This window comes from Pan troglodytes, chromosome 17 (genome assembly GCF_028858775.2).
Source record: "Pan troglodytes isolate AG18354 chromosome 17, NHGRI_mPanTro3-v2.0_pri, whole genome shotgun sequence".
NCBI lineage: Eukaryota > Metazoa > Chordata > Mammalia > Primates > Hominidae > Pan > Pan troglodytes.
The window spans coordinates 31,699,001-31,713,393 of NC_072415.2; the positions used below are offsets into that span (position 1 = coordinate 31,699,001).

General features: G+C 36.4%; 1 protein-coding gene across 2 annotated transcripts in view; it reads left to right on the top strand.

The window, feature by feature from the left end:
- The window catches only part of MIB1 (MIB E3 ubiquitin protein ligase 1), a 134,454-nt gene extending 121,415 nt beyond the window's left edge, over window positions 1-13,039 (top strand). For both annotated transcript variants that reach the window (XM_003315867.6, XM_063796028.1), the window contains 2 exons: window positions 601-701; window positions 6,570-13,039. In XM_003315867.6, the coding sequence (XP_003315915.2) occupies window positions 601-701; window positions 6,570-6,710 (242 nt within the window). In that variant the 3' untranslated portion in view covers window positions 6,711-13,039. The remainder of the gene's footprint in view (window positions 1-600; window positions 702-6,569) is intronic.
- Window positions 13,040-14,393: the final 1,354 nt, after the last annotated feature.

The following is a 14,393-nucleotide window of genomic DNA, read 5'->3' on the forward strand; positions in this document are numbered from 1 at the left end:
ACAGATTAACTAGAATAAAAGACCAAGAATCTAGAGAATAGGAAAAGTGAAATCAAAGATTTCCCTCCATGTTTGCATACTACAGATGATGGCCTTTCTTGAGTTCCTCATCTCAGATCAGTAATAACAAGGAAGTTTAGTCATAAAGAAAGGAGGCTAGATTTGTGTACGTCCTCATAAAAATCATCTGAGAGACTTTAAAATAATTATTGCTGCCAAAGCTGGCCAAAGCCCTGCTGGTTACTTTCTTGGTTCATATGGTACAGGAGCAGAGGAAGCAAGCATAAAATGTATTGATGAGCTTGCCAAAGGAAGCACGTAGAGCCTTGGAAAACCCAGAAGTCTGTGTCTGGATTGTGCTCTGGCTGAGATAAATATAATTAGAAATTAATGTGCAAACTGTTTCTTTTTGGAGTTCATAAATGGAAAAGTGTAACAGAACGTCACTACTGTATGTTGTCCAAGTGTGAGAAAAGTTTTTGAAGAGGATTTTAATAATAGTTTTATGTTTTTAATAAACAAAACAGTAATATTTTATTTTATAAATGTCATTCTGTCAAAGCAATAATAACTGAAAATCTTTTTAAATCTATATTATAGCAAGTGGGAATATTCCAGTATTACAAAAGGACAAGGATAATACCAATGTCAATGCAGATGTGCAAAAGTTGCAGCAACAGTTACAAGACATTAAAGAGCAGGTAATAATGATTTCATGTAAACAGTGATGCTGTGAATGGCACTGAATATTTTCCCGTAAAACTACTAGTGTTTCTGTAATAAGTATGGTTTATATTAGTGTATCACTTGTATTATTTGAATATTTGCAATGAGTAATAATCTGATTAGAGGGTTTAATCAGGTACTTTCCAAAATAGGTAACACACAAATGGCCAATGAATATGAAAAAATGGTCTAACCACATTAGTGATCAGGAAATGAAAACTAAAACCACAAGGAAGTTTTCATAAGTATTAGATTGAGGAAAATGTTAAAGACTGTCAGTATCAAATGTTAGGCAGAATATGTAGCAGCCGTAACTCATACACTGCTGGTGGGAATATATATTAGTAGAAACACTTTGGAAGACAGTTTGTCATTATCTAATAAAATGGAACAGGTTATTGTTTGGAATATAAACTTGGAAAAAACCCATACAGATGGTATTAAAAGTTGAAGGTAGTCCAGGCGCAGTGGTTCATGCCTGCAATCTCAGCACTTTGGGAGGCCAATGTAGGAGGATTTCTTGAGCCCAGGAGTTCAAGACCAGCCTGCACAACATAGTGAGACTGCAACTCTACAAATAAGAAATTAGCTGGGTGTGGTGACCTCCCAACTACTTGGAGGCTGAGGTGGGAGGATCGCTTGAACCTGACGATTGAGGCTGTGGTGAGCTGTGATCACGCCATTGCACTCCAGCCTGGGTGACACAGTGAGACCCCATCTCAAAAAAAAAAAAAAAGTCAAGGATAGTGGTTTTCTTGGTAAGAGGTGGCTGGGAAGGGGCACAAGGGAAGAAGGGAAGTTTCTAGAGTCTGGATGCTCTGTTTCTTGATCTGAGTACCAGATAAATGAATTTGATCAGTTTGTGAACTTGTATTAAACTGTACACTTATGAGTCATGAACATTTCTATATACATGTGATACTTTAATAGAAAGGGGCCGGGCATGGTGGCTCATGCCTGTAATCCCAGCACTTTGGGAGGCTGAGGCGAGCAGATCACTTGAGGTCAGGAGTTCAAGACCAGCCTGGCCAACATGGCAAAAACCCGTCTCTACTAAAAATACAAAAATTAGCCAGGCATGGTGGCGCGCACCTGTAGTCGCAGCTACTCTGGTGGCTGAGTCAGGAGAGTCGCTTGAACCCGGGAGGTGGAGGTTGCAGTGACCGAGATCATGCCACTGCACTCCAGCCTGGGCGACAGAGTGAGACTGTCTCAAAAAAAAAAAAAAAAAAAAAAAAGGAAAAATGTGTCTGTATACATATACACCATAAAGAAAAGCAGGGGAAACATAATGCAAAATTCACAATAGTAGTCATCAGTGGGGGATACATGGAAAGGATTGGGGAGGATTTATAGAGGGGCTTCAAAAATAAGAGTAACGTTGCATACTTTAAACTGGGTGTTGGTTATGTTGTTCTTTATGTCTTTTTTTTTTTTTTCTTTTTTTTTAGAGTCTCACTCTCACCCAGGCTGGAGTGCAGTGGCACAATCTTGGCTCACTGAAACCTCTGCCTCCCAGATTCAAGTGATTCTCATGCCTCAGCTTCCCAAGTAGCTGGGACTACAGGTGCACACCACCACCCTCAGCGAATTTTTATATTTTTAGTAGCGATAGGGATTTGCCATGTTTTCCAGGCTGGTCTTGAACTTCTGGCCTCAAGGGATCTACACACCTTGGCCTCCCAGAGTGCTGAGATTACAGGCGTGAGTCACTGTGCCTGGCTGTTCTTTACGTCTTATATATATCAACAAATATGCTCTTTTATTTCTACCTAATATTTAATAAAAGCAACAATAAGATAAAAAAATTAGCAAAAACTTGTAGGTTTGTTATGTTAAGTAAGATAGCAAGTATTTTTTCTTTCTGGCCATACCTTACCATTTGACCAAGTTACTAAATCTGATTCACAGGCTTGAGCAGTTCTTTAGTTTGGCCAATCACGTCAGTATTGCCATGCAGTTGTTAGAATCATCACTCCTGTGTTTTCTATCTGAATTTATAAGAAAATAACATAGTCAGTAGTTAGCGGCCCAGGATAACTAATGACCCTTGTGATAACTAATTAAGAATTGGTCAGTTGCAGTGAGTGATGTGTACCTGTAATCCCAGCTGCTCAGCATGCTGAGCTGGGAGAATTGCTCGAGCCCAGGAGTTTGAGATCAGCCTGAGCAATGTAACAAGACCCTGTCTCTACAAAAATTTTTAAAATAAATCAGCAGACTGTTATGACACATGCCTGGAGTCCTACCTACTTGGGGAACTGAGGCAGGAGGATGACTGGGCCCCAAGAGTTTGAGGCTGAAATGAGCTATGACAGCGCCACTACACTCCATCCCAGACGGCAGAGTGAGAAACCATCTCTTTGTAGGGGGTGGAGGGAAAGAATTGAATGTATGAATTTATTAGGCATTTAAACCCCCATCTGAAGAGATGAAAACTCTTGATTAGGCCAGTTTTTCTTTTGAAATCCAGCATCTAGCAATACTTGTTATAGAATGAATAAGTGAAGATCAATATGAATTTAATGGTTCTTAATGTAATTTGGGACATATTTGGCTAGTTCTAATATAAAATAAAACATTTAATATATCTAATACATCTAATATAAAATAAAAACATTTTTAAACATTTGAAGCTCCTAGCATCTTGATTCCTTTCCCATAAGACATCTACAGAATAAGCTGAGTTTTGAACACATCTTCTATAAAAAGCATTTTATATTCTAATTATGAATTAAAATTGTTCTTAACATGAATAGTGACATTTATTGAACCCTATATGGATCCTAAAAGAATAATTCTGCTCTACTATATCCAAAGTTTAGCATTCTACCCAAGTTTATACTTTCTTAAATAATCCTCATCGCCATATTTTATCACTGAAGTATTTAAACAGTTTTATCAAAACTCATCTTATGAGGAATGATGGGATTTCTTATAGGGACTCCCTTCAAGGTTATTAAAAAAAAAAAAACAACAACCAGAAAACATTCGAATAACTCTGCTCATTTAAATCTCCAGTCTATTACCGCAATGTGTCTTTAACAGATAAAATTTAGTTTAACTTGGTATTAAGGATATACTAATCTCAAAGTAAACACAGGCTGCACAGATGTGTCTACTTTTGGAAATAAGAGTTATTCAATATTACAAAGACCTCTTGAAAATTTAATAGACATGAAATTATTAATAACATTATCAATCTATTTTGCTTTTCTTTTTTTTTTTGAGACAGGATCTTACTCTGTCACCCAGGCTTGAGTGCAGTGGCACAATCATGGCTCACTGCATACTGAAACTCCTGGGTTCAAGCAGTTCTCCCACCTCAGCCTCCCAAGTTGCTGGGACTACAGGCATGTGCTGCCACACCTGGCTAATTTATTATTTTTTGTAGAGATGATGTCTGTGTTGCCCAGGTTGGTCTTGAATTCCTGGGCTCAAGTGATCCTCTTACCTCGGCCTCCCAAAGTGTTGGGATTACAGGCATGAGCTACCGCGCCTGGCCGGCTTTTTAAAATCTAAAAAGATGGGATTTTCTATAGCTTTGCTTCTCAAAACTTTAAGACAAAAATGTGACAGTTTGCTTTGGAGGAGTGGGGCTAACAATTTAGGCTACAATTCCTTTTACAATGATCTCTGGTATTCTCAAAGTTGGTAACAGTTGGTAACAACATGTCATATAGGTTTTAGGCCTAGTTTTTTAATGAAGACATTTCTTTTTAATTATTTCATTTCCATGTTATTTGGGAAAGCTATAAATCAGAAAGAAGTATTATACATTAAGGCAAATATGATTTTATAAATGTAAAATGTGTTTTGTGAATAAATAGTATTTCAGACATATACCTGACATACTTTTACATTCTTTCAAGTTCATGAAATTTACATTTATTAATATGTAACTAAGGCTAATTTGTTTTAATTCAGGGGAATCTACATTGATAGTAATACAGTGCAGCACAGTGTCTAAGAGCAAGAACTTTGGGGCCCTGAGTTGGTTCACTCTAGGGCTTGCTTTGAGGAAGGTTTTCAATCCCGCTGAGCCTCGTTTTCCTCATTTTCCAAGTGGGAATGATACCAGGACTGAGATTGTATCCTATCTAAGCATAGTGCCTGACAAGTGTTCTCAGCTACTTCTCAGCACTGCTCTCCACCCTGCACTATGTATTGCATGATACATTGCCTTCTTTTTATGCAAGAGCAGCTGAGTACCTAGATTCAGGGAATTTCAGTTAGACTGAATGGAGCTATTTTCATCCATTTCCTATTACGTTTTGGTTTATATAGGTTTTTTTGTTTGTTTGTTTGTTTTGAGACAGAGTCCTTGCTCTGTCGCCCAGGCTGGAGAGCAGTTGATGCAGGATTTTTCTCAACCCCTTTGTCATACTTGCGACAGAGGTGCGCTGCTTACTTGGCCACTGTGCTCAACTGTTTGTGGGAGGGAGCACATGAACGAGCAATTGCAGGATCCATGCAGCGGCACCCAGGTGGGGGTGCCTGCGACTCCAAAGCCCCTGAGGGCATGTTAGAGTGCTCTCTTAGTTCTGCCGTCCACGGACAGCGGTGTGTTATCAGCTCAGTTGGCCCCTTGCCTCATAGTGTGGGGTAGCTGCCCTCCGCCAGTGAGGGCAAAGGGCCAGTGTAACAGCCTTATTTTGGGTACCCACACTCGGTGTGTCCCGAGCTCTTGTCCAGTGTTCAAGAAGAATGAGGTCACCTGGACACTTGAAGGATGGTGAAGGCAGAGAGTTTTATTAAGTGATGGAAATGGCTCTCAGCAGAGAGGGGAACTGGAGTGGGGGTGGGACGGGTAGGTAATCTTCCCCTGAAGTCCGGCCATCTCTTCCCTGAAGTTAAGCCATCTCTCCTCCGAAGTCCAGTCATCCCTTTGAAGTCAAGTTGCCTCTCTCCCCTCTACTACCTGGGTCTAGAGTCTTTAAAGGCACAACATGGGAGGAGTGGGCAGGGTGGGCTGTGGGTAGTTTTGGAAAAGGCAACAATCGATTGGTAAAAAGACATTATTTAGAAAGAACCAGTTGGGCTGGGTGTGGTGGCTCATGCCTGTAATCCCAGCACTTTGGGAGGCTGAGGTGGGCAGATCACGAGGTCAGAAGATCAAGACCATCCTGACCAACATGGTGAAACCCCATCTCTACTAAAAATACAAAAAAATTAGCTGGGTGTGGTGGTGCGCACCTGTAGTCCCAGCTACTCAGGAGGCTGAGGCAGTAGAATCACTTGAATCCGGGAGGCGGAGGTTGCAGTGAGCCGAGATTGCGCCACTGCACTCCAGCCTGGCGACAGAGTGAGACTCCATCTCAAAAAAAAAAAGAAAGAAAGAACCAATTGGGAGAGAGTGGGCAAGCAGGAATAGAAGTTCTCACTTTGGCCTGTGGGTTTCAGGCTTTTCAGCTCAAAGGTTGGGTTTCACTGGGGACCCACCCTTGTCTGCCTAGAATTTCTCTGCCTCCTGCCTCTATCACAGCGGCACGATATTGGCTTACTGCAATCTCTGCTGCCCGCGTTCAAGTGATTCTCGCGCCTCAGCCTCTTGAGTAGCTGGGATTACAGGTGTGAGCCAGGGTGTCTGGCTGTGTTTTATATATTAATAGTTTTTAATCTTATGTAGTACCTTTTATACTATCCTGATAGTACAACCAGTGTTTCTATTTTATTTTATAGGGATGACATTTTAACTATTTAAAAATGTTAAAAAATTGTTTTTAAAAACCACCAAAATATTATTTGACTAAAACAACTAAAGAAAATTAATGATATATAACAGTCTGTCACTTTCCAAATATAAAGTGTCTAATTTATTACTTTGTTATCTCACATTACAGACAATGTGCCCTGTGTGTCTAGATCGTCTGAAGAATATGATTTTCCTTTGTGGTCACGGAACCTGTCAACTCTGTGGAGACCGCATGAGTGAATGTCCTATCTGTCGCAAGGCTATTGAACGAAGGATTCTTTTGTATTAACTAAGACACATGGTGTATTTTGTTAGCTAATGTATCTAGTCATGAGATCTTAATAGGCTTTTGATCTAGTTGGAAGTTCTGATGAGTTAATTTCTAATATCATAGTTTCTTTACTAGAGTATATATAATTGGGCTGTAAATGTACCAGAACAAAAAACCCTACAAAATGGTGTTGGAAATTGTGTTTTTTGTTTTTGTTTTAAATTTGAAACATCAAATTCATGTAACTCATAGGATAATTTACCTTTGGCTTCTAAGAGGAAAGTCCTTTAAGGATATCCTTTTTTAAAAAATTGCATTTTTCTCTTATAATTTGTAAATTTGTTGGATCTCAAAAGACATAATTCTTTGTGATCAGTTATCCTTCATTTCATCGTGGTTTTACACAGTGAGTTGATAACAGGTTCTCTGAAAAGTCATGCATCAAATAAAAGAGGCAGGTCAAACAATTATGTCACATGGTAAATTATAAAATGACAGTACAAGTTCCAGATAGTTAAGGGAATACCGAAGGGATGATTCTTTTTTTAAGATAACAGGAAGTTACCCACATGTTTGTTTCTGAATTCTTAGAGTAAATGGAAGCATAGAATGAGGGAATAATGACTTTGCATTTCTCTTGTTTTCTAGATTCAAAAGGAACATTGTTTAACTTGAATCAGATTACCAGTTTCAAGGTGACTGATAGACAAGAAAAGGAAAAATAAGCAATAATAGTGGGCAACTGAAGAGAAAAAAAAAAAAACGAGTATCTATTAACTGGCCACTAACAGTTGCCTTTCTTACATTAATTTATACACTATTTTGTTCAGCCAGTGTTTTAAAAAAAAAATCTATGAAAAGTGTACTTCCGGTTTTCTGTGATTACTTATCTGGGCTTGATCTGACCAATGAAATGACATTGCCCTATTTGGACCTCTGAGGTTCTATTTAGCTTTGCTGATGTACATAGTACCCCAGTGATCTGCAAAATTAATGCCTTTTCCAAGAAAAAATCTTTTCTTCTCTGTATCAGTTAATTCTGACAGTGTTAGTGATTCTGTCTTCATCATAGGCCTTATTTCCATTATCTCTTTCTTTATAGTATTTTTTGCTATAAAGAAAACAGTCTTTCTGTGTATACCTACGGATGAGGGTATTATTTAAACTGCCAACAATATCCAAGACATGGTCAATAACCTAATTATAAATACTTTAGAAAGAATGACCGGGACATGTATAGAAATGTCTGCTTACCTGTAGACTTTAAAAACAAACAAAAAAAACACAAAATTTTTAGAGCATTTAATCTTTTTTTTTCTCCTTTGAATGATCTCCTTTGTAATCTTATTGTCTCCTGAGTAAATATACACATAAATGTTTGGGGATTCATTGCTGCTAGATTATATCAGCTGTTTACATAGTGTCTACTATATGCTGTTGATAAGCTTTTTCCTAAAAATAGTTATCCTCTTTTGTAGTTTTTTTCCCTCCTTTAAATCTGGCTAGCTTTTCTTCAGTTTTTATAGAACACCAACTAAATTTGAAAGTATGAAGTCTCTAGCCCTCTTACACTGTTTCTGGCTGTTTAATCCTTGCTGCCTTTGCAAGTCCTGGTGAAAGCAATGGGGAGCTTTGCTGGCTGGTTTTGTAGTCTCAACAATTCCATGTCTGTGTTTAGCTGAGTAACTGCTATCATTTAGAACAGTAAAATTTTTATAGATTTCAAATTTGAAAATTCATGTACACTCAGTTATCTAATAAGGGGCCGCTGACGCTGTTTTTAAAACTATTTTGAAGTTATAAAAAGGTAGAACATCTGACTGATGATGTTCACATAAAGAGACAGACAGACAATCATGTTGCAGACATGAAAACAGCATGTCAGGTTTTTCCTTTCCTTCCATGCCATGGGCTACCCATCTCTTCCCAATAGATCACCTGGTGAGGAGGGAGCACCTGGCTGACTCATGCAGAGTTTGGCCAATCAGAGAATTGTGTGGTCTCCAGCTCTACTTTCCTTAAACAAATCCTTTCTGTTTTCTGAGCTGCAGTGCTAAAACAGATCCCTAAAAGGTAATAGCATCTTCCAGACTAGTTTAATTATTTCCTTTATAAGAATATGACATAAATTTTTATTATAGAAATAATGTCATTATAATTTTAGTGCTAGTACTTGTGGATTTTCTGTATTTGTATCACCTTGAAATTTGTTGCATGAATAGAAAATACTTCTTTATTCATGTTTTCAATCACTTAAAATTATTTTAAATTTATTTTGGGTTTGTGAGAGATAATAAGATTAAGAACTTCATCATTTCAGTGACTTTCCTCCAACTCTCTGAATCTGCTACCTCTTATTATATGTCCCTTAGCAGTACTTTTCCAATTAGGTTCGTTACCCTCCTCATTAGCTAAACCTCTTTATCTTGTGCCTCAAAAGAGCTTTTACTTTTCTTAGAAACATTTATAAAAAAGAAAAAAACTGACACGCATTCATTCAAAAAAGTATTTATTGGGCTTCAGGGATTAGATACACAACAGTGGAAAAATGGCATCTTAGCAAACTCAGAATTTATTGTGCAGCAGTTGTGTATTTTAAGGAATCTGTAGTTAAAAGGAAGAGATCCAAAGGTCCTGATAACATTTCCTAATGTTTCAGAAGAGTTGTCATTGAGTAGTGTTTGGATTTCCTCTCTGTATCCCTCACCCTACCATTTTCTCCTTTATTCTTCTAAGATTGTTAGCATTGTTACTCAAAACATACACATACAACATACCAGATGGTGCTGTTCTAATGGTATTTGTTCACGTAATTTAACGTTCTTACTGCTTATACTATATACATATTTAATTTTGTTGGGAGCAAGAAGGTTTTCAAGAGAAGATAATTTTGTATTAGTGTAGGAATATATTAGACAAATGTTTAGTTGGTCAAATTATGCATAAGATATTTGCAACTTTAAACATTGCAAATTGACCAGCTAGCTATGGAAGCATAAAATTAATTGATAATTAATGTTGGAAATACATTTCTAAAATTTATATTTTTATGGTGTTAGCCTGTAAGAGCATTTTAGCATATTAAAATGCATGCTGCTTAAGATGTGTCTGGTTCAAATATCAAAACTTGCTGGGTCATTTTTACATAGTAGAAACATACTGTCTATGTGTTGCCCAATTGCTGTTTGTCCACTCTGAATTCTGGACCCTTTTTGGACTAAGAATTAGTTAAATTCATGAACTAAGAGAATTAGAGATGGGGTAGAGTAGGATCAGGACAGTGGGGTTACAACAGATAGGAAAGGAAAGTCAGCATTTGAGTGTAGAGAAAAAAAGAGGATCATACAGATGTCACCAAATTATAGGCTTTAATACAGGTTGCTTTTTTTTAATCCAAAAGGAAAAGCACTTATCCTATCAGAATGTCTACCATGTTTTATAGTAATAATTTGTGTAAAAAATTGAATTTTTGAATAGTTTTTTGTATTTTTTGTGATGAAAAACTCATAACATAAAATTTACCATATTAACTGTTTCTAAAGAATACAGTTCAGCCATGTGAAGTACATTTACATTGTTGTGAAACAGATCTCCAGAACTTTTTCATCTTGCAAAACTGAAACTCCATACCCATTAAACAACTCCCCTTTTTGTTTTCTCCTCAGTGGAATAGAATTTTGACTCCATATAAATCAAGAAACACCTAAATTCTTTAGTTGTTTGTGTTTGCAAGATCTAAGGTCATGGTAAACATTAAGTTCTTAAAATTTTTGGGAGGGACAGTGCACCTCTCCTCTGAATTGTTAGCAATTAAATTGAGTAGGTTTTAAATGTCTATTCATTGGAAGGGTTTGTTATTTCATTTTGAGCCAGAGGGGAGAGGCACATTTTAAATATCAGAATTAGATTAGCTTTGAGTTTGTACAATTGGGAACATAATAGATTTTCATAAATTATGTGTGCCTTGTTGGAAATGTCAACTGTCTGTATGTCTGCTTGTAAAAGTTTCAAAATATGTTTTCCCTCAAAAAGGCAACGTTACTTCATTTGCTTGAATATTATGATAGGAATGCTTACTGATATTACTTGATAGTCATATATAGCCTAGGAAATTTAACATATATATAACTATAGCAGTATTAATAATGATAGTTGTACTTCTTTAAAACATTAAATTTGAGGAAACTTTAATGCTGTCTCGTGTACATTGCTTTACTACAGTGAGGGGGAATATCCTTTAGATTGAGCCTCAATTTACTGGTTAGTAGTATGTGAAACTCTGGTATAAAAACGTAAACTAGACAGTAGAGCCGATGAATTAAAATTGTAAATTGCTACATTGGCATTTTCTACCTCCTTTTCTGTCAGAGTATTACTTTTTCCAGCATTTATTCTTATTTGTGAGTAAAGAGGAAATGGGAACCTGAGGTTAAAATTGACATTTTTGTTTCATTGAGAATTTAAGCAGTAGGTACAGGAGAAGTGACTTGTCACATTAATTTGGTGCCTAAATCTGTAACTACAAGTTGTGATCGACATGTACAAAATGTCTAAGAAAGGTCATATGCTGAATATTTTACTTTTCCTGTATAGTCTGCATGATTTGTTTCATAAACCCAGCTTATTTCCTCCAAAAAGCAAAATGGTCCTGTAATTTTTAAAGTAAAATAAACGTGCCATTTTGTCTGCAATCTATAATTTCAGGAAGTTATTGAAAGTTCTGACTCAGGGCTTTTTAATAGTTCAAGCAATTGTCAGTTATATTTTGGAAACTCCATCTGTGTAATTCTCCAGTGCCTTGAAAGAATTATTAACTTGGCAACACTATTAAAACTTTATAAAAGATGGTCTTTAGTGCACGTGTATCATTATATACACGTTTTAAAGTCATATTGCTTAGCTTGTTAATAATGATTCTGCATGTGTGCTGGGTTTGGGTAATTCTTTAAAGGAAGTTTTCTAGATTTGCACTTGATGTTTGTTTTTTAAAAACTGATTATTTATGGCCGTGACACTGTTACCAGAAAAGTAATTCTAATTAAGTTATTATGCAAAGTCATCTATAAGTAGCATCTGGGAAGAGGAGATCGAGGCCACAGTTTGCTCTTTTAGTATGAAAGGAGGATCTGTTTGGGAAACATAGATTGTCTTCCCCTCAAATGAGGGAAAAAAAAAAAGACCCTTTGTTCAAATGGATTCTGTTGTAAAAAATTATTTTTAAAGGAAATCACAAATTGTATGTCATTCTTAATGCTAGTCTTATAGAATAAATCCATAAAATTGTTTTTATGTTCAGCATGTTTATGTCATTCTAAATGCAGCAAATTCAATGATAGCAGTTCAATTGACTCATAGCAGTGTTTTGTATTTTTTCTAATTCTTTAGCTTTCAATATTGGATTAAAGTCTTGTTTGTGAATATAGTTTCCGTATGGCAAATGATTTCTTGCTTATTAGCTTTTGTTAGAGAATGCTTAGTAAGAGCTAAGCTTTTAAAAGTAATGCAAACATTTATCGTTAATAAAACCTATGGTGTAATACCATATAATGCTTTTCTTTGATCTTTTGAGAATTATTCTTTTATAGTAGTATACATGAATTTTGATTTTTAAAGCATTTAAAAACAAATCTCAATACATTAAAAAACCTGTTATTGTTAAAAAGGAAATTACCATGCCTTTAAGAAACAAGGATGTACATCTTCAATTCAGCATAAGTGTCCACATCTAGAAGGCTCTCATTGCAGTTGTTTACAGTTAAGGTACCTTAACTGTACAGTTAAGGTATCTAAAGGGCCAAAGAAGCATTTCATATTTTAACACCTCACATTCTTTCAGGATTAAGACATATGAAAATAGTCTGAATAGGATAAATTTGATAGGAAGTAACTTAACCAGTCTGGAAGATTCACCTTTTTCTATAAAAAGATTATTCCTCTTCACAACTCAGATGTAGATTTCATTTTCAAGAGGTAGACATTTTAAAGCAATGATCTATTTGGGTTTTAGTTTTATGAGTAAATCATTAATTGTATGGTTTGGGGGTTATTTTATTTTCCATGTTAATATAAGCACTTATTTCTGAAGTTATTGAGAGGTCATCTAGCTCCAGTTCAAAAGATTATGTATATCTGATGTTTAAGAGGAAAAACATCTGAAAAAATATCTTTTGTTTATTTGAAAAAAGCATATATATTCCAACTTTAAAATTGTGAATTTATTTTGAGTAACCTCTAATTAACTGTATTTTTTTGTTTCTGTTGCTGTATAGTTAGAAATTTCATGGCAATATTTTTTACTAAATTGAAACTGTATAGGTTTTAAAAATAAAGACATTTTAGAAAACTTGCTTTATATTTTTCATCATTGATAGTTTTTCATTGTTCACAGAGGTTAAAATTATTTGATAGTCTTCTAGCACAACATTTCCCAAATGTATTGACAATGAAAACATTCAAGGCCAGGCGCAGGGGCTCATGCCTGTAATCCCAGCACTTTGGGAGGCTGAAGTGGGTGGAATGCCTGAGCTCAGGAGTTCGAGACCAGCCTGGGCAACATGGCAAAACTCTGTCTCTACAAAAAATACAAAAGTTAGCCAGGCATGGTGGCACACACCTGTAGTCCCAGCTACTTGGGGGGCTGAAGTGGGAGGATCGCTTGAGCCCGGGAAGTCAAGGCTGCAGTGAGCCGAGATTATACCACTGCACTTAAGCCTGAGTGACAGAGTGAGACCCTGTCTCTTAAAAACAACAACAAAAAACCCAAAACATTTAAAGGGTGCATAGGCATTTATAAGATAATAATGAGTATACAGATTAAAATAGAACACCAAGAATAATTTCTCAGATAAATTATTTATTGAATAATCATTTGGCAAATAGTTTTTCCCTTATAATAAAACTCGATAAATTCATTTTTATCTTATTAAGGACAAAAAAATGATAGACCTTATTTGAAAATGGAAGACCAGACCTGTAACAGATCATCGGTGAGGAGATGACGTGGGAAGGAGGCCATCAGGCAGTGCTGCCTTTGCCCATAACTCAGATGCGATGCATTCAGGCTGCAGGTACCACTTCATGCTAGGGCTCTGCATTTACAGTTAGAGCAGCTTTCTGAAAGGCAGATTTCCAAGATAATATATTCATTATTTTTCATATATTTGAAAGTATTGTCTTCCTTCCCATCTGTGTTCTTTCTTTCCACAAAACATTAATATTAAGAGTATGACACTGACAGGCAGGGAAATACTGTTATAGGTGAGGTTACCCTAATAGGGAAACCAGAACCAGCAAGCATGACAAGAGATTTTGGAATTATCAAAGGAATTTAAAACAGCAACAATTAATATGCTATGAGCTCTGATGAAAAAAGTGGACAATTCAGATAATTCCAGCACTTTAGGAGCCCCAAGTAGGGGGATTGCTTGAGGCCAGGAGTTCAAGACCAGCTTAAACAACACAGAAAGACCCTGTCTCTATGAAAAAAAAAAAAGCCATGAATTGTGGCATGTGCCTCTAGTCCTAACTACTCAGGAGGCTGAGGCAGGAGGATCACTTAAGCCCAGGAGTTCGAGGCTGCAGTGAGCTTTGATTGTGCTGCTGTGTTCCAGCCTGAGCAACAGAGCAAGACCGTCTCAAAAAGAAAAAAAAAAAAAAAAAAGATGGGTAATATAAGCAGAGAGATGGAAGCTCTAAGAATCA